The sequence below is a fragment of the Clavelina lepadiformis genome, chromosome 2 (assembly GCF_947623445.1).
Source record: "Clavelina lepadiformis chromosome 2, kaClaLepa1.1, whole genome shotgun sequence".
Classification (NCBI taxonomy): domain Eukaryota; kingdom Metazoa; phylum Chordata; class Ascidiacea; order Aplousobranchia; family Clavelinidae; genus Clavelina; species Clavelina lepadiformis.
Genome location: NC_135241.1, coordinates 21,006,039 through 21,026,303, shown reverse-complemented (window position 1 = coordinate 21,026,303; position 20,265 = coordinate 21,006,039). Strand labels below are relative to the sequence as shown.

Genomic DNA, 20,265 nt, shown 5'->3' with positions numbered 1-20,265 from the left:
TTTTAATTAATTGAGCTTCAGTTTTCTATCCGTTTCTTTCTTTTTTGCAATAGAATCTGGGGCAGCTGACCTTAATGACCGTGAAGTCTTTTCGCTGCCCCACACCAATTAACTTGTGTTATGATACTTTTTGGTTTGTTATGTTATGGTGAAATAAACTCTCTCTCTCATTCCTACAGTCATCAAAACAGCTTTGTTATCAAGGCAGACAGCATAGGATGCACAGGTGAAAATTTATCATTCTATTCCAATGTGACAAACAAACTTATAACTTACCAGAAAAATAAGTGCGGTTACAACAAAATTACATCAATCTTTGCTATCAATCAATCCTATTTGCTATGCTACGCTACAGTGATGGACGGTAATTAGGCCTACGGATGTTACGATAGAAAAAAAACGAATAAGTTGCGAAAAGCTTTGAAGAACCATGACAAAAAGACTAAAGTGAAAACTTTAAAATGCTGCATAAAAAACTGCTTCTCTTGTATAGGTAAATCTTACAGACATAAAAGTTCCCCATGCTTTTTTTTAAGCAAGGTGAGACTTCAAAACATGCATATCACATACAAAAAGTTAAGGCAAAAATAAACGTTAAAGCCATGTTCATCTATTATGCAAAAATGAATAATTTTTACAAGACACCGGTTTCAAAATGTTACAAACTGTAATTACAAAAAATTTCTTACAAATTACGATTTTCGTTAAAGGAATTTATTCCACTTTCTAGAACAACTTGTAAAAAACTTCTAAGGTAAATGTTCCAAAGCATTGGTCAGGTGAAAGATCTGCAACCACTCCATTTTGAAATCGTTTTTAAGCGCACTATAGTAAACATCCGGACTTCGCTTGAGCAGTTGTACCAGCTGCATGAGTCCGATTCCATCAAAATCACAAAGAGTAGTTACGGCACTGACTGGAAAACATATTTCTTTGTAAAGTCGAATGCATGGCACATTTTCTGTCTAAATACTTTTACTTTTAAAGATGCCTTAATTAAAAAAGCTTTGATTGCAATGGTAAGCATCTGATTAGTTGTGATAATAACTCCGTAACTTCAAACTTACCAATGTCATTTTTCTCTCCCCACTCCAAGACATCATCGCGTGACCACTTGGTACAGATACCGGCAACTGCATGAGTGGAAGTATTTGCACTTACTTGACGTGGCAATGCGTGAAGAGGTCGTGCATCAACAACTAAAACATTAAAATATAGAGATGGAAGGGGGTTTATGGACAATACAGACTCTAAGTAGTCTTGCCCTGAATAGTTTCTACCTGTTTCTGATATAGGAGCAACAAATGATTCTTGATTGAGAGCTTGGGTTTTTGTTTTGGAGGCAATCAATCTATCTACATCAGCAAACTTTTGCTCCACTATCTCGCTATTGCTCAAATCTACATAAAGCTGCATGCCAAGCAATGCACCAAGCCATCCATCTGGTTTGTAATGCGGTTGGAGTAGCAGTGGTACAATAGGTTTGGACAGCTTATAAGCATATTCAGCTTCTGCAAAAAACGAAAGATTTTCTTTGTTCGAATTCATGTACTAACAAAAAATTATCTTTGTAACAGCTCATTGTAATGTTACATTGCTTGAGCAATGAAATTATTCAGGATCTCAGCCACAAATTATATCATACACGCGCCATTGCACCGGTTGAACTCTGTCATGCCACAGGCTATTTCTGTACTTTAACTACCTGTTCGGCAGGGATTGCTGTTCTTGTAGTTTTCAGTCATGGCCACTATAACAACAATCGCATTCTCTACTGCGGATGCCATCTCTGTGAGGATTGATCCTTGCAACTGGTCAACATCTATCCAGATCTTATATCCTCTTTCTCGCAAATTGTCTCGTAACTAAAGGAAGAGTTGATAAATACATAATGAAATGTCAATTCACAGCAGAATAACAAAGTAAAATCTTATAAACAAATGTCGCTGGTTACATGAGAAATTCAAACACAAACAAAGCTTTAACATACCACCATTAACAGTAAATATCAAAGTCTTCCTCACTTGCAAAATAGTGGCCTGCATATCCCATTGATAACTGATCATGATGTGCATATCATGTTTTTGTTCAACCTCCGCATCTCCCAGTTTTGGTTCGACTCCTTCAATGAGGAAAACAATCCCATCACAGGAACACTTTGTGCCTGGCTCACTGTCTTTATTTTGAAGGATACGGTGAACAGCTTCGAGAAGTCCTGGTTCCTGTAAACATTGCAATGTGAAACATATCACAAAAAAATTATAGATTTTAGTGACAAAATGCAAAGTGTAGTTAACTAAAATAAATACGATAAATGTTGAAAATTCCAGCAACAAAACCATGCAGCCAAAGGACTGTAAATGGAAAAATAAAAGCTGTGCTATACAAAAACCTCTCGGATATTTTCTCTGTTGCTTGGATGGAAAGATAATGTCCATATGCAGTGTGTAGCAACGTTATGTTCCTCAGCCCTACATTTTTCATTCAACATGCTCACCAATAACGGTAGAACCCCAGCTTCAACTATTTGTTTCTGAGAAGAAATAGATTAACATAATATACACTGCATAACGGACTGGAAAAAGGTATTTGTACGACATTTTCACATTGTTTTAATTATAATATTTTTTTAAGTAGTTTTAATAACACCAACTTCGAATAACCAATAAATATAAATCTTAAATTCTACCTTATTGTTATCATTGGCGGCCAACTTGTCTAATCCCATTACAGTTTCAGCTGCAGAGAATGCATAGGTTTTGCCAATATGGTTGGCAGAATCCAAGGCATTTTTCAGCAGTTTGACGATAAAATTTATAACACCAGTTCCTGTCAAATACAACATATTGTCAGATAGTGTCAGGTTTATAAGCGCATTTTGTACAAAATATCATACCTTAAAAAAACTTTTTATGCAAAGCACATTAAACAAACTAATTTCATTAACCAAACATTTTAACAAGATATAAAGCTGAAGAAGGTTTGAACTATGGTGCACCAAAGATATGCCCAAGTCATTTAAGGCTATTTCACCTGCCATTATCTTTTCATTTTCTTCCTCATTAATACAAAATGACAGAAGCATCATGACCTTTGCTTTAATAATGAGATATGTTGATTCATAGAATTTGAAAATCGTTTGGATGCCGTCATTTGCTCTTATGAGTTCAACGTTTGGACTATACAAACGAACTATATTCATGAGGAATCCCAACGAGGCCTTAAAATATTTGTAAAAGAAAACATTAGAGTCATGTTTCAATTTGTGATTGTTGAGCATATTTGTAATAACAATGAATTACATAATTATATTTACCTTTTTTAACAAAATAAAACTATGATACAGTCCACAATTAAACAAGAAAAATATCTAATCATTTATCATATTCGCTTACAATCACAACCACTTACTTTCAAAGCATAACGCTTTCTGTTATTTTTTAAACTAGCAATGTCTCGATCGGGTAGTGTAAATTCCCTCATACAGCGTTTCACAAGCTCTTTGTGCTCATAACAAGCTTGGGCCAAATTACGACATTTGTCCGAATAATTCCACAGATTAATTTTCATCTATACATACCGTAACAAAGATTTGTTCATTTGTATATAATTTAATCAATTAACCTTTATTTATATTTTGTAAGTAAGTATTCCTACATACATGTTAATGATACTCCTGCATTTAAATCATTTATTAGAAATCAGATTCAAATCATTCAGAAGTGTAGTTGATATAAAATGTAATGCAATTATATAGAATAGTATATGACCTCTAGTTAAGTGACTCAACAAGAACACAAATGATGTCATGAATAGTTCATACATGCACGAAAATTACAAATCATTTTACCACTTACCAGCAAAGCTCCCACCAAGCTGCACTCAGGTTTTACCATATACACCTTGGTTTATTTTATTAATGCCACCAGCCTTATTTTAACGCGCATTCTGAACACCATAAATCAATTTGCAAAATTTGATTTTTTGGCAAATAATTGACTGATATCATCTTACAATTGTAATATATGTATATGAATCTCACTACACTGTGTAGTGGCCGCATGATTGAACTTTGAATACAACATTGCTTGTGTCATATAAATATGTCATCGATTGTTTTCATTCAAACATGATTACCCGCATAACTTAGTAACAGAAAATGTTTTCTTCAATCAATGTAGGCTGACGTGTGGCACGCACTTCACTTTTGTGGCTGTACTTATAAGAAACTGAATAATGCATGAGCACATCAATGAGACAGGTCAAGCACAATGGGTTTTACTTTTTTGTTTGAGGAACATACAAATATATGCATACAAAAATAAGAAGCAAAGTCCAAATAAAATTTAGCTTAGTATATCATTTTTGACAAAATGTAATTAGACCTATACACTGTGTAGTTAGACAACCTAGGCGCAAACTTTTGCAAATCGTGGGGGTGCGGCAAGGTATGATGTCATGAGGTTAGTGATATCATTGCGATAACCTCTATTGTTCTTGCCACATCTTGTTTATTTTCTTATGTTAATATTTTATACAGGAAGATTTAAACAACTATTTTGATGTTTTAAACAGCAAACCCTGATTTTATAGCCGAGCCCAGGTATTCATCTATTTTGTTGAGGATTTTTGTTTTTTGTTTATTCAACACAGCAATTTTCGAAAAAATTTGAGGTCATGCATACAAAGAAAAGAGACGTTATAGGTGTGATAACAAGCAACTGCTCAGTGATGTGCGCCTTACTTTCCTTTTATCTTTAGGCACTTCTTTCATTTTGGCAAAGGGTGCCGCATCTTTCACTCTTAAAGTTATGGGTTCGGCGCCTCCACACCCCCATTTTTGTTGCCAGTGTTAGACAATTAGACATCATGTACAGTGCTAACATGCAACTATAAATTATACCCATTATATAATTTTTATGCTTTGCAACGATCAAAACTGTGTAACTAAATTTTTAGCAATTTATACCAGAAATCTTTCAATTGTAAAACGCTATCAATCAGAAATCAAATGGCCAATTTATCTAGCCCTATATCTTAATGTATGTGAAGTAATCTGTTTTCTTGTCTAAACCGGCTATAATGCCACTTTCAAGTTAATTTATCCTCTCCATTCTGACATAACAAAAAGTTTATAAAAGTTTATTTTATAAAGCCTTTGAGACAAATGGTAAGATCAGGATGGCGTGTCCCGTATAACAGTTATGTTGGTTGGTGTGCCTAGACCAAAAACATCTGGACCAAAAACGTCATGGATTGTAAAATCGGCTTTGCATAGTTTGATAAAAGCCTTAACATTGCAAACCTGTTTCAATGCACAACACGCCTGGGCAAAAAAAATATTTGCCATTAAAACTAAGCTCAATAACAAATGCTGTGTTCTTACAGTTGAATTTTAAAAATACTTTTGTGAAATTAAAAATCAAATTGTTAGAAGCATAGTTCAGAGATTTTTATAGCTTTGCAGAAATTAGAGGGAGCATTGCCTACTTGTATATCTAAAATCAGAATCCTTACGTTAAGACTTACGACATAATATGATTTGCTATGATTATAAGATAGCTCTTCGTCTTCAGTAGTATGACAAAAATCCCAAATCTTTACACAGACATCAAGATAACCGTTTTCAATCATGAGATCTGCGATTGAACGGACAATTTTCTTCCTCCTTTTCCTTAAAAATTTCTAAAATCAAAGAATATTTTAAAACACTCTCACAGTAGGCAATGAGAATATTGAATACAGGAGGTTACAACAAAGAAGAATCACAAATTAAGCGCTGCACAAGTTATACCTTGAAAAGGTAATCCTGCACAGCTTTTCCTTCATCATTCCATGGCCACTCGAGAGACCTCAGTATTTCCAGCTTTGACTGCAATATTTACATTTTCCTTTATTTTGTGTGCAACGCTGCCCAGCCAAATTTTCATTCAACAAGTTTCGTCGACAAATACAATATTTTCCCTTTAGCTAAGCACAGGAAATCAAATACCTTAACTCTTAGTAAAATTTCTTCATCAGTTAATTTTTTTGGATTTACAATTGTCCCGTCATTTTTCTCATTTTCTGCTGCAGAATTATCTTCTGAAGATGCGTGTTCATTTTCAACTTCTTCAACGGTTTCTTTTATTGTTGTTACATTGTCGTTTCCTTTATTTCCATTTAAATTGCCAGGGATTTTTATGTTAGAAAGATGTATTTATGAATGGCTTTTAATGCAATCTTATTATCAGTTCCTGTATTCTACACAGAAACACCTAGTTAAAGTGAGGGACAATTCCAACAACAAGTTGGCTTTAAATCAAAGTGTAGTTGCCAGTAAATATACTGGATAGTGCTGAATGGATTTTTATAACATGCAATGGTTAAGCCGTTATTGCCAAAATTGCATCACAAATTTGGTCTCCTATTATGACAGAGATGGCGGGCATTATGACGTCACAATGTAAAAACAACTTGTTCGATAATTCTGGCTGTACGAGTAGGCTTGTAGTAATAGTGGGTTAGCTAACGCATTTTGGATGGAACACGTCTCTACAGATAAGTGTGATTAGTAGCAGCAGGTAATGCTTAATTTCAGCATAGGAATGTCACAGATGACATAAACTAGTAAAACACTCTTGTTTTTACCACAGTTATCGGACTAGGCTAGAGCCAGTAGCCCTGACTGCACTCAGGGGTCAACAAACTATGGCCTGCGGGCCAAATCCGGCCAGCAACATTAATTTGTTAATTTGGCCTCACTGAATCACAAATGAGCTTATTATATGGTAGCCTATTGAACAATCTGATAATTTATAACAATAACTGCTTAAGTAACCACTACATATTAGTACAAATCCTTTTTCTAATATATTTACTGGCAACAACTCTTTGACTTTAGGCTCACTTGTTTTTAAAATTTCCCTCACTTTAGTTATATTTAGCTCAAATTTTAAATTAACATAAAACAACATAAATATCCAGTAGATATTACTCAGTTTACTTTGCCTCAAGGCATAAGAAAAACTGGATAATTCTGTGGCCTAATTCAATTCGGGTGAATACTGACATCAGTTTTTTTACAAATGTTTATGACACCATAAAAATCTATAATTTCTAGATTTTATATTGTAGCATACAACTTTCACATCGCTTTCATTTAAACAAAAACAAACTTCACTCTTCCCATGTTACTAATTTTCCCAAACAAAAACAAATACAAAGTTGAAAAATCTGTCATCATTATTGTGTTAAGAGTCCAGATTTGGGCAAGAGTGCCTTATGTATTTAATTTAAATGGTTGTGGTAGTGGGTCTAGTTTAGTAAATAAAGAACAAGGCCTATTTTTGCACAAGTGCAAAACCTATATTTGCGCTACTTGTTCTTTTTTACAGACATATAAAAAAGATATCGCAAGCAGTATTGAAAAATAGGTTTATGTATATATGATATCTTACTCGGTTAATGAGTTAATACGACATAGTACTGAGGGCACCACGCAGTATTTTTCAAATAAATTTTTGGCATAACATTTAAATTTATTTTAAACTTTTGCAGTTCCACAACAAAATAAAGTTTTAGAAGAACCATAAAACAAGAACAACAAAAAAATTATTTAGATCAATATTTTGGATGTTCCAAATAAAAATCGATTTGAAATTTTTTTAAACTATAAAGCTGTGGATAAATTTTGATATTTGGATAATCCAAATTGCCTAATAAGGTAAAAGTAATGTAACTATCAGGCAAGCAAATTATGCTGAAACTTATTTCATCTAAAACTAAAAATAGCAAACAACCTATTCTTCGGCTGTAGGAAATAACAAAATCTTCTTGCATTTATCTACCATTTTATGGGTTTCAAAAGAACTGAAGAATTAAACATTTGGTGTAGATTTCCTCATTCCCAATTAACCTAAAATTTAATTGGATGTGGTGTGTGTAAAACTTTATGCTAAGTCACCGATTCTCAAGCAGTGCGCCAAGCTGCCAAGGGCATGATGATTGACGAGGCTTTTTTTAAATAAAACCTTTATTATTGAAGTTTGTAAACGAAAAAGAATTACAAACTTATCAAATCTTCTGAGAGAAATAAAAATAAATGACATATTTTTTGAACCATGGTTTTTTACACAATGCATTCATTATCATTTTATTGGTAAAGTAAGGAAGCTTTGTAATTGTACCTTTTCACTCTGCCTTCTGGACCTCAATGAGAAGGTGTTATGAGGCCAGGGTACATTTCACATTAGTTATACCAAACAGATCTTCAGCATATCCATCACACAAAATGCACACTGGTTATGAGGTAATAAATAAGAAATTGTGACGTAATAATTTCCCAGTGTTCTCTTCTGATATGGGAGTGCAAAGTAAAGGATACCTTGATAAGTGGTATCATACCAGAAATCTTATTCCCAGACTGAGAAAAGATTTTCGCAACGTAAACTAAGCAATAATTTTTCATGACTCAAGTCCCATTTATTATATAAACAAATCGACCTACACTTGAGGAGAGAGAAAGAAACAAAAAAAATGGAGAAGGATAGAAAAAAAATCTTTAAAAAAGGATTCTTCATTGCTCAGGGCTCAAGCAACGTGAAATCCTCGCCGGATTTAAGTCGTGCAAAGACTTGTCTCAGTTCGAGGATAAAGATTATAGTATCATAGCCTAGGAAAGCAGGAAAACCTCTGTTAAAAAGTGTGTGGTACGATGATTTTTAGCCTCGGACTGAGAAAGTTTTTGCGCAACTCAAACCCAGCGATGATCCCTAATAGCTCAAGCCCCAGTTACCGAGGTAGTCTTTATGTAAGTTCAGTTTGTGAAACATTTTTATTTTGATTTTTATAGTATTGTCCTAATTTAAAACAGTCCACCAGCCACCAGGTCCACTGAACAGGTCAAGAGCAAGTGTCGTTAATGCCTTGCCCAAGGGCATTACAACGGTATGGCGTCACTAGGTATCAAACATGGAGCCTGGACCGCATTTATTTCGAGGCCAGTGCTCGAACCACTCGGCTACCGAGCAGGAAACTCGGCAACTAGTAACCAACCAGCTAGGCCTATCCATGTATCATTTTGTATTGAAATCACTAATAATTTAAAATAATCGAAGTGATATAATTAGCCCAACAAGGTAGCTTAACTCACCGTTCGTGGGATGCACGCTTTCGACTTCTGGCTGCCCTGCTGAAGGTTCTACAAATGCATCATCTGGTGAAGAAATATCCATGTGCGCGCTGGCGCCACAGCCCATTATTTCGCTAAGCACACAGCGTTGTTGCACTGTTACCAGTTCATACGCTACCAACGCCGACGTCCAGGTAATATACGAAGGTGCATATAACCAGACAAGTGGATTAACAAGTAGGCCTACATATACCTATAAACTACAGTTTGCTACCAATACAACCTTATGAATTTGGGAGCATTTGGCAAGGAGTTGTTTTGGGGGAATCACCTAATTGTCAAAGCAACAAATTTTAACAAAGATCATATAAATTTTTCTTTGAAGAAATAAAGAGAAATATAAACCTTTTATTAAGTGTATATTTTAAATTGTAGCGTATTAACTTATACTTTTCATCATAGCCGTTTCCTATAGAGATGTAAAACTGCCTCCAAGCAATTTGTAGGTTATCACATAGGCGATGCATAAATGTTGCAGAGTTGATGAAACACACTCGTACAAACCAATCAATAAATCAATCATTTTATTTCTTGTCAAAAGCGCGGTGAAGACGAAAAATGAAGCAAGTTGCTAGTAGTACGCGCCAATAAACAGAAAAAAGTGACAAAGCCGAAAAGGCTTAAAACGTGCTAAATATAATCAAGATAATAATTAATCGCTGGTAACAACTAGCACGGCAACTAAACCCATAATTAGTTAAATCCTAAAACAAAATGTTGTAAAAAACGAAATTAATGCAGACAGCAAGCTGTCCAACAGGTAGTAGTGCTAAAAGAAAACCTTTCTTATTCCGAAGCTGAAGACTCTAATGGCGCTGGTGGTAACTTCTTAATCCAGTAACTAGTTCCTGTTTACATCTCGAAAATATGTAAAAGTAGTCTGCAGTAAATTTTCCAAAATAGTTATGACATGAGTGTAGAAAAGTGAAAATCTATTTAATAATGGAACAGAATCACGTATAATTTTCTAAGTCTGATTCAAATTTTTCTTGCACCATCATCTTATCAAAGTGCTTTATCAAATCTAGTCATGCGCATGCTGGATGCTTACTACCTGTAACAGACGTATTAAGAAGCTTATTGTTAGATTGTTGCTAACTGTAACTAGCGCCAATTGTGGTTAATCTCTACCCATAATTCCTCAGGTTGCTTGCCAACGTGCCAACATGCCGGTACGTATTTATTCCACATTATCTGTTTTACACGTTTGTTCACTATTCGCTTTCGTATGTTGTTAATGGCCTCAAAGCCTGAGTCATTTTAATCAGAACATTACACTACCTATGTCTAAAGTTCGACAACAACAAATTTGGTGACAGGTGGTTGAGAAAAGCATTAACTATTTTAAAGTTGAAAGACAGATCCAGCAAATGAATGTGTATTAAAAATTCTATGAAACCTACACATCGACTTAATTACTGTTACAGTATTACTAAATGTTGCCTACACTCAATAACACGGAATGTGACTCAAAGCCAGCAAACAGCCAGTAGTAAAATACAAACGAAAATATATACATAATATAAAGAAAAACAAGCGTTTGGTGCAATAAAGTATATGAAAGTGCTTGGTGCTGGAGTGCTGATTTACACAGTGCGTATTCACACAATAAAAAAAAAAATAGTGCAAAACATTGTGACATAGTGTGAAACCACTAATCAACAGCTTGAAATATTAAACGGGACCCAACGAAGCGCTTTTGTAATGGTCCCAATAGCTTCATGGCATCTATTTCAGTTGCGTCGCTACTATACAAAACGATAAAAAGCCACGGTCCAATTTATTTCGTATTTGTGAGGATTGGTTACACTCTGTCTTTCACGTAAACCCATACAGGGTCGGATTAACATAGTGGCAAGTGTGGCAGTTGCCACGGACCCCCGCGCAAGCTAATATCAGCTGAACAAATTTTCATGATACGATGTGGATTCTCCGAGATAAGATTTTTGTAACACTTGGGCAATTTTTTAGGCAAACATTTTGCAAGTACACATTTGCAAAAAGATAATAGTTAAACTCCTGGTGTACTTGTCAATTTAAAAAAAAATGCTTACCACGGGCCACGCAGTTGGTTAGTCCTGCTCTGGGCCTATACACAATGGAGTAACTGAGTCAGTAGTTAGACCTACTCAAAGTCAGGCATCGTGGTATAAATTTAAATTACATCAATCAGCAATAGCCTACGACTGAACCTTATTTCAAACACAATTACTCAGATAATTCATCTAAAACTTTGACTTTCTAAAAATTCATCAATGCTGTTTCAATTACGCTTCGAAAACACAAAAAAAATAAGCTCGTACGTTTAAATTATTAAAATAAAATCTTATCTTGAATTTAGGTATACCATTTATTCATTTAAATATTCTCATTACGAAAACGTTTACGTCCGAAGCATGTGACAATAATCGATAAGTAAATATCTGAAATTTGCTGCATTAATTGCAATCATACGGTATCTACTTATATCTTCACAATCTTTGACATTACATAAAAGAACTGCAACGTTTCAACTGTTTTGTATTCAGCCACTCCAAATGGCAGGTTACAAATGTGTTACGTAAGAAATTATACGTAGGCTAATACGTAACTAACACGTAATAAATTGATAATGTGCTTTCCAGGGACAGGTTTTCAAGAACTATTGCTAATAACAGACCAGATAATGATCCAGTAGCACCAAGTGGTACTGAGATGCACACGGTTTTTAGATCTGGACCGAATACGTTAACTTTCTTGTATTGCAAAAGCGGAACAAGAAACAAACATTGCATGATGTAGCGCAAAACAAGCATTTGCGCTTTTTCCGCGCCGTAAGCAAATTATTATAGGCAAATGCCCGACATAGCATAAGCTAAGGCTTGAAGCGCTATAAAAAAATAGCCAAGCAGTTGCGATCTGGTAACTATTTGTTTTGGCTTGATGTTGTCATCCTAAGTTGTGTTGGAAGACGGTGATCTTCTTCTTACCCTCATTGTAGACTAACCATCTTCACGATTTTGGCACAATCTACCCAAGTAGGCTATACTCCAAAAACAAGTTCAAGTCCAAGAACATCACATTTTCGGTAACTATTTTTATAGATGCCTACAGGCGATAGCATATAGCCATATACTATACAAACACAACACAACAAGTTATTAAGGATTTGTTGAGACAGCAGAATTGTTCACGACAACGTTCAAATCGTTATGCAGTCAATATGGTTGGTGACTTTGGACCTGTTGGGTCAATGCGATAGGCATGTGCGTACATAAAAACATTTCATGAACTTTATTGTACGTTATTGCTAATAGGCCTTTCTACTGTATAAATGTCTTACATGAAGAGAGTAACTTGGGATTATTAACCACTCAAACCATCACGTTGCTAATAGGTTTGGTAGTAACTTGACCATCTCCACTTCCAAATTAACCTAAATAATAAACTGTTAGCCTGCAACTTGTTAACCTACACACTATTTTGCTAATGATTAACAAAAGTTTTGATCATTAGGGTTTCTACAAATGTTGCAATATTTCTACAGTGCGTTCACAATATCCAGCAAGAATACATTCCTCTACCCAGTGTTTTTTTAAGGTGTTTTGGGGGACCGAAACGGTCCCCCAAATTTCTCCAGCGGTTTCCCAAAATTTGGACTTGCAAGACTGGACAAGCAAATATGGCTATTTTTTGGTATTTAAATGAAACACTTGCGGTCTCTTAAAACTACTTAGCGGTCACCCAAACCAAACCTTAAAAAAAAACCTGCCTGTACCTCAGCTGCAGCGACTCCTGACTGGGAATTACCTAAAATTCCCAGGCAAGAAAACAACCCCAACCATACTGCTTTCTGATTGGTCTAAACAGGTTTTTTATAGCTCTACGTAAGACGTCCAACAAAATCTTAGAGACCTTAGTTTTAAGTATTTGACGCCTCCTTAATGCAAACACGCATTGGAGTTACAAAACTTCAATTGAATTTGAGGATTGGTTTATTGTCTATATGCCGGATGACATACCATGGTGTTCGTCATAAACTGCTTAATTATACTCAATCTCATATCAGGCCTAAGCGGCAAATAGCGTATATGCAAAACAGTGTCATTTTACATATGACCTCGTAACATAACGTTGTATTCATTTCTTTTAAACGAACCGCAACACAGAAGATATCTCAGGGATGAAATTCTACAGGTTTGATTTGGTTACGTTCCGCAGTTTAACCATGAGATACACGAAAGGAACTCCTGCATTGGCAAATATTCTTTCACCAGTTTTCTCATCTTTGTACTCAGACATCTTCATTTCATAGGTTGACTTGAAGCCAATTTTTTCAGTAATGTGTTTCGACTCCGGTGCCGTAGTGACCGCCACCAATGAATCAAAGTCTCTGAAATTGGTAGTGAGCCACTTCATACACCTGTTAATAAAAATAAAATTTAGTTTGCTTGGTCGGTGTGTTATGGTGATTTTATTATTGTTTAAGTGTTATGACGCAAATATACACTATATCAAAGATAATAATTTTACATCAATGAAAATAACTTTTCAACACTTTATACAAAACTGTTTTTTTCCTTATCACCAATTGATGACCGACACCTCTTCCAGAATAACCTGCATTCACAGATATCCAATATCCTCCTATGTAATTGTTGCCGCAAAATTTGTTCATCATTTCTTTTTGTAAAAAGTGGTCGAACTGAAAAACAACGCAAATGACGTTGCCCAATAACATGGAACTACATTTTGCTTTTACAATACAAGTTTTTTGGAAAAGAATTTAATAATTTACGAAAATGCGATTCATGATAAAAAAAAATTCAGGCAATTTCAACTTTGATTGAAAGAATGTAAAAATTCTTGATATTCTTCTTAGTTTGTGCAATGGTTTCTCAATTTCTGGGATAAATGTTTTAGTTATAGTCTTCAATTTATTGGCGTCGTTAATTGTTTATTCATCTGGGTTAACTTTATGATTCAAGCATCTTTAAGATTTCTATTATGAATTGTTAGTAGTATAAAGTCTAATTTTAGTAAATTTATTAAAATAAAGTTCATAAACACATAAAGCAAACAGCTCAATAAAGATGCATCACAAATGTTATTACCCTTATGAGATTTTGGGTCTTTTGTGAAACAGACTGTAAATATTTTTCCAAATCTATGTCAGGTACGAAATAACTGGAGGAGTTGATTTGAACTCCGCAGAGTTGGTCATCATTGTCACCATCGAAAGCTCCCAAGCTTTTGTTGTCGGTTAAAAACATCTGCGGAATAAGAGCGTTGAAAACTTATCTTTTGGTAATTGTACTGGCTTTGAGTATAAGTAACCCGGTATCTGTTTGTTTTTTTATGAAATAATTATTAACGTGAAATTGTTTGTGTAATGTCACATGTAGCTAACTTAACGCAGGTTAAAAGTTAGAGTATGTAGCGATTTCCCTCCTCATTGTGCTGTACTTACAGCAGCGTAGGTCGCATACTCGTATCTGTCTTTCTCCGAAAGTATCAAACTTTTGCAAAGGGGATCTCTTATGCAGAAATTATTTGCTATAGATTTTATGACATCATTTTTGTCATTAATAGTGAGAAGGCGATAGTAAATACCGGATTTGTCAGTAGGCATCTTGCAAATCTTATCCAAACAACAGGTGGCTGTATGAAATCACAAAGGATATCTATAAATATACTTTTAATTTAAAGGATTTACGTTTTTAATGCAAAGGGATACGAAAAATATATTTATGTTCATATAAATTTAATAAGCATTCATTTAAATTGTGTTTAATGTAGCAATGAAATTCCTGTAGCCTATACAAGTAGTCAAGTTTAACTCTATAAGCTTGGCATACCTCAAACTTTACATGTAGACTGCACCTACTGCATAGCACTAAGCTTACATTAGCGCTAATTTTACCTTGTCCTACAAGCAGCTAAAACAAAATCCTTTTATTTGACTGTATTTAGTTACTAAATAAAACGCTATTTTGCCATACAGCAGCTTGAGTGCCTTCGTTCTGCACAGTTCTTCTTTGCAGGCAGAATCACTATCTATTAATAATTATAATTAATTATTAACTAATCAACACAGACTCTATTGTATCACAGGCAGGCTGAAAACATAAAAGAAAAAAGGAGTTTTCCATTAAAATCAATGGCAATTATTCAGTTGTAACGAAGGTAGCCTGCACGCATGACTGGCTCTAACTAATTTCTTGCAAGCGTAAAGCTTGAGTAAATGCTTGAAATAATAAATAAATAAATAAATACTTTTAACCTTGCAAAGGAATAATGCATTCACAATATCCAGGAAGAATACATTCCTATACCTCAGCTGCAGCGTTGCTTATTATTGACTGCAGTTCTACAGTTACACAAAATACTTGCAACTGGTTGATTGTGTTGAGATCACACCTGTATTGAACCACTTTGTCACGGCCACCAGGTATAAAGTTACAGCACTTGACTGATAGTCAGCTCCGGGCAATATCAATGAGATCCAATAGTAAATGCTTTTCACAACTAAGACCCAGAAAGCCTTATAAATAGTAGTGCGGTAGCCTACGCAGTCAACTGGACGCAGTCGACTGGAAATTACATAAAACACTAGGTTTGACTGAGACAATGTTTCAAGTTATTTGACTCGAATTGGTTCCTTTTCGTAACGTTCCAACATTATAAAGATAGGCCTATAATGAATATCTTAAAATTTTTGTCAGAAGTTCTGACATTAAAGTGTGGCTTAAAATGAGTTTATTTATCTACAAACGATTATGTTGCAGCAAAACCACACGAATTTTGTAAAATTTCTAAGCTTTTCTTGTTGACCGAAATGGTGTTTTACATTTAGCTATCCACTGACTTGACTTAACTTGAAACTTATTTATCAAAAAGCTTCAACTGGCCCGAGTCATTCAATAAATTATCGACTTTACTTGACTTGTGACCCAAATATGATGACGTGGTTACAACTCAAGTTATCAGAGAATTATAATAATTAATGTTGTGCAATTTAGTTTGGCATTAATGTAGCGCTGTAGCCAATCATAAAGCAGACGACCGTCGACAGCACATTAGGTCTACAACGTGGTGATTTATTCTTAGCGAGGATAGCCTACAGCAAATGCAAATTTAAATAACATGGATGAATTTGTTTGCAACCAGTTAATGGAATGGGGCTTTGAGGATTTCATTGGTACATTTAAAGGTAGGTAAATCATAAAATAAATTTAGAAAAAGATGGAATGGTTTTGTGTAGTCTTATGATTTCCCATCTGTAAGCAGGGCGGTGGTGCTCTGCTTTAAATCATTTATTGTGTTTAATGCAGCGTTCCCGGCATGTGCCGAAAATGTATGGTATTGCTTCCAAAAATACCTTTATGGAATTAATAGTTGTTATAATGGTAAAGTAAGGCGCCAAACCAAGGTGCACTATCTGATAAGCAAATTGACTAAGCCATAAACTTGTTTAGTGTTGCATCATCACATGTGGCATGTCAAATACAAACTTTCGTATAATCACTGAACAGTGTGCTTTTTGCAAAAAGTATATCATAGACTACCAGAAAAATGCCAGTGAAGCTTACATTTACTCAGGCAGTTGCGACCATGGCGATTGGTTAAAACGATCAATGATGAGCGTACAATGTACAATCTAAATTCTAAAGAGTATTTTTGGTCGATTTTGTAGGTTCAAACAACCATGGTGGTTGGTAAAATTGAATGTTAAAATTGACATTAATGCAACCAATTATGTTGGTAAATTTTATTGATTCCTACCAATTTTCTCGTCTGGACATAGTTGGTAATCAAAAATTGGTAAATAAAATCAAAATTTTGTTTACTTGCAGCAATTATACTCAATCTCACATCTAGCCTAAACGTGAAGGAAAATGGGGTTACATTTGGTTACAAGAAAATGCAAACAAAGCAAATTTAACTTGAAACTTTCCAACTTCTACTTCAGAAACAAATTTTTCTTAAACACAAAATTCCAGCTTGTAAAAACAGCAACAGGAAATACGAAAGTCTTCAAACACGGTTTGGGAAATTTTTTTTAGAATTGACAGGAACCAGTTTTACAATTCGTCCCAAGCGGCAAACGTAGCCTATATGCAATACAGTGTCACTTTACTTACTAGTACACATAGCGTTGTATTCATTTCTTTAAAATAAACTGCAACACATATTATGGAATTCAGGGATGAAATTTTACAGGTTTGATTTGGCAACATTCAGCGGTTTAAAGAAGAAGTACATGAAAGGAACTCCTGCATTGGCAAATATTCTTTCACCAGTTTTCTCATCTTTGTACTCAGACATCTTCATTTCATACGTTGCTTTGAAGCCAATTTTTTCAGCAATGTGTTTCGACTCCGGTGCCGTTGTTACCGCCACCAATGAATCAAACTCACTGGCATTGGTAGTCAGTGATTTCATATCTCTGTTGATAAAACACAAAATTTAGTTTGCTTGGCTTGTGTGTGCCATCATAGTAATTTTATTATTACTTAAGTGTTATGACGCAAATATACACTATACCAAAGATAATAATTTTGCAAACACTTTATACAAAACCGTTTTATGCCTTGTCATCAATTGATGAGCAACTCCTCTTCCAGAATAACCTGCATTCACAGATAACCAATTGGCTTCCATAAAATTGTTGCCGCAAAATTTGTTCATCATTTCTTTTTGTAAAAAGAGGTCGAACTGAAAAACAACGCAATTGACGTTGCCCAATTACAGGGAACTAAATTTTGCTTTTTCAAGAGAAGCTTTTTGGAAAAGATTTTAATAATTTACGGAAATGCGATTCATGATAAAAAAAAACTTCAGGCATTTTGAACTTTGATTGAAAGAATGTAAAAATTCTTGACATTCTTCTTGGTTTGTGCAATGGTTTCTCAATTTCTGGGATAAATGTTGTAGTTATAGTCTTCAATTTATTGGCGTCGTTAATTGTTTATTCATCTGGGATAACTTTAGGATTCAAGCATACTTTAAGATTTCTATTATGAATTGTTAGTAGTATAAAGTCTAATTTTAGTAAATCTGTTAAAATAAAGTTCATAAACACATAAAGCAAACAGCTCAATAAAGATGCATCACAAATGTCATTACCCTTATGAGATATTGGGTCTTTTGTGAAAGAGACAGTAAATATTTTTCCAAATCTATGTCAGGTACGAAATAACTGGAGCAGTTGATTTGAACTCCGCAGAGTTGGTCATCATTGTCATCATCGAAAGCTCCCAAGCTTTTGTTGTCGGCTAAAAACATCTGCGAAATATGAGCGTTGAAAACTCACCTTTCGGTAATTCTACTGGCTTTAAGTATAGGTTACCTGGTTTGTTTGTTTTTTTATGAAATAATTAATTATTAACATGAAGTTGTTTGTGTAATATCTCATATAACTAACTTAACGCAGATTAACGGTTCCAGGTCGATTCAACCCACGGACGATTGAAATCCAGACGATTCAACCTGCGGGCGATTCAACCCAGGACCTTTCAACCCAGGACGATTCAACCCGCGGACGATTCCACCCATGGACCTTCCAATCCACGGACCTTTTAAACCACGGACTATTCAACCAACGGATGATTCAACCCACGGACGATTCAACCCAGGACCTTTCAACCCAGGACCTTCCAACCTACGGACCTTTCAAACCACGGACTATTCAACCCACGGACGAATCAACTGACTGACGAACAGAGTATTCTTGTGGCAGTGTGGACTTGTAAACAGTGGTATAGGTGTATTATATTGCTGTACTGGCATTGCATAATCTAGTATGGCTAGGCTATCCAAGATGTAATGGGTGGTCATTGTATTCTATCACAGTAGGCTAGCTTGTATGAGCTCATGAAAGCATTTCAATTGTGCTATAGAGTACGATAACAAACGCCTGGTAAAAAACTGCGTAGACGTTTTTGTAAACGGGTTAAATCGTCAGTGGGTTTAAAGGTCCGTAGGTTGAATCGTCCGTGGGTTGAAAGGTCCGTGGGTTGGAAGGTCCGTGGGTTGAATCGTCCGCGGGTTTAAAGGTCCGTAGGTTGAATCGTCCGTGGGTTGAAAGGTCCGTGGGTTGGAAGGTCCGTGGGTTGAATCGTTAGCGGGTTGAATCGTCCGTGAGTTGAATCGTCCGTGGGTTGAATCGTCCGTGGGTTGAATCGTTGTAGGTTGAAAGGTCCTGGGTTGATTCGCCCGCGGTTAAATCGTCCGACCACCCAGATTAACAGTTACAGTACGTAGCGATTTCTCTTCTTATTGCCAGACATCGATTGTAATGTACTTACAGCAGCGTAGGTCGCATACTCGTATCTCTCTTTCTTTGACAATTTCAGACTTTTCAAAAGGGGATTCCTCATGCAGAAACTGTTTGCTATAGATTCTATGACGTCATTTTTGTCTTTAACAGTGAGAGGTCGACAGTAAATACCCGATGTTTCAGTTGGCATTCTGTAAAACTCATTCAAATAACACTTGACTTAATGAAATCACGAAGAATATCTGTAAACATATATATAATTCAAAGGGTTAAAGGTTTTAATAACAAGAGCTAAGAAAACTATATTTACGTTCATATAATAAGCATTCATGAAATTGTGGCTGGTGTGGCAATGAAAGTTTTAAAACTAATTCTTGTAGCTTATACAAGTAGTCAAGTACAACTCTATAAGCTTAGCATACCACAAACTTTTTACGTGGACTGCACCTACTGCATAGCCGTAACCTTAGATAGGCGCTCTTGTTACCTCATTGTACATCCAACTAAAACAAAACATTTTTTTTCGACTGTATTTAGTTACTAAATGAAACGCTATTTTGCCATACAAGAGGTTCAGCGGATTCGCTCTGCGCAGTTCCTGATTGTGCACAGGACCACTACCTATTAATTATTATCTAATGAGCACAGACTCTCTCGTATGATAGGTAGATTGAAAACTTCAATGATAAAAGAGTATTCCATTAAGAACCACTTGAAGAAGAACCATTTGAACAACACTTTTATGATATAATTTCAGTCATGGATTTATCATGGAAATTGAGTAGTTCATGTGGAAATTTCTAGTCTTTACCAACCTCCTGTTTTCATAATA

General features: G+C 35.2%; 3 protein-coding genes across 5 annotated transcripts; all 3 read right to left on the bottom strand.

Annotated features, from left to right (window-relative positions):
• Positions 1-268: 268 nt before the first annotated feature.
• LOC143447298 (uncharacterized) lies at positions 269-9,384 on the bottom strand. Its single transcript, XM_076947333.1, has 13 exons — positions 9,134-9,384; positions 5,993-6,150; positions 5,795-5,872; positions 5,530-5,685; positions 3,412-3,570; positions 3,034-3,220; positions 2,690-2,829; positions 2,393-2,533; positions 2,025-2,222; positions 1,706-1,865; positions 1,281-1,511; positions 1,068-1,199; positions 269-916 (listed from the first exon to the last, which is right to left on the bottom strand). The coding sequence occupies exons 1-13, from the start codon at positions 9,237-9,239 to the stop codon at positions 750-752; spliced, it is 2,013 nt and encodes a 670-aa protein (XP_076803448.1). The 5' UTR covers positions 9,240-9,384; the 3' UTR covers positions 269-749.
• A 3,744-nt stretch (positions 9,385-13,128) lies between these two features.
• LOC143445913 (uncharacterized) lies at positions 13,129-15,215 on the bottom strand. 3 transcript variants are annotated; one of them, XM_076945310.1, is made up of 5 exons: positions 15,010-15,215; positions 14,622-14,812; positions 14,266-14,424; positions 13,740-13,856; positions 13,129-13,574 (listed from the first exon to the last, which is right to left on the bottom strand). In XM_076945310.1, the coding sequence occupies exons 2-5, from the start codon at positions 14,781-14,783 to the stop codon at positions 13,536-13,538; spliced, it is 477 nt and encodes a 158-aa protein (XP_076801425.1). In that variant the 5' UTR covers positions 14,784-14,812; positions 15,010-15,215; the 3' UTR covers positions 13,129-13,535. The 3 variants fall into 3 exon arrangements, with proteins under 3 accessions (XP_076801425.1, XP_076801423.1, XP_076801424.1); XM_076945308.1 differs by having other exon boundaries at positions 13,129-13,856; XM_076945309.1 differs by lacking the exon at positions 15,010-15,215 and having other exon boundaries at positions 13,129-13,856; positions 14,622-14,856.
• Positions 15,216-18,001: 2,786 nt separating this feature from the next.
• On the bottom strand, positions 18,002-19,649 carry LOC143446659 (uncharacterized). The gene is made up of 2 exons (XM_076946403.1): positions 19,462-19,649; positions 18,002-18,439 (listed from the first exon to the last, which is right to left on the bottom strand). The coding sequence occupies exons 1-2, from the start codon at positions 19,621-19,623 to the stop codon at positions 18,251-18,253; spliced, it is 351 nt and encodes a 116-aa protein (XP_076802518.1). The 5' UTR covers positions 19,624-19,649; the 3' UTR covers positions 18,002-18,250.
• Positions 19,650-20,265: the final 616 nt, after the last annotated feature.

Excerpts from the sequence above, each read along its gene's own strand:
- LOC143446659 (XM_076946403.1), bottom strand. The coding sequence starts at position 19,623 with ATGCCAACTGAAACATCGGGTATTTACTGTCGACCTCTCACTGTTAAA. Across the intron at positions 18,440-19,461 it reads AGTATGCGACCTACGCTGCT|ATGTTTTTAGCCGACAACAA; the intron begins GTAAGTACATTA and ends CATATTTCGCAG.
- LOC143447298 (XM_076947333.1), bottom strand. The coding sequence starts at position 9,239 with ATGGGCTGTGGCGCCAGCGCGCACATGGATATTTCTTCACCAGATGAT. Across the intron at positions 5,686-5,794 it reads TGCAGGATTACCTTTTCAAG|AAATTTTTAAGGAAAAGGAG; the intron begins GTATAACTTGTG and ends CTTTGATTTTAG. Across the intron at positions 1,866-2,024 it reads TGCAGGCCACTATTTTGCAA|TTACGAGACAATTTGCGAGA; the intron begins GTGAGGAAGACT and ends CTCTTCCTTTAG.
- LOC143445913 (XM_076945308.1), bottom strand. The coding sequence starts at position 14,783 with ATGCCTACTGACAAATCCGGTATTTACTATCGCCTTCTCACTATTAAT. Across the intron at positions 14,425-14,621 it reads AGTATGCGACCTACGCTGCT|ATGTTTTTAACCGACAACAA; the intron begins GTAAGTACAGCA and ends CTTATTCCGCAG. Across the intron at positions 13,857-14,265 it reads AGACCCAAAATCTCATAAGG|TTCGACCACTTTTTACAAAA; the intron begins GTAATAACATTT and ends GTTGTTTTTCAG.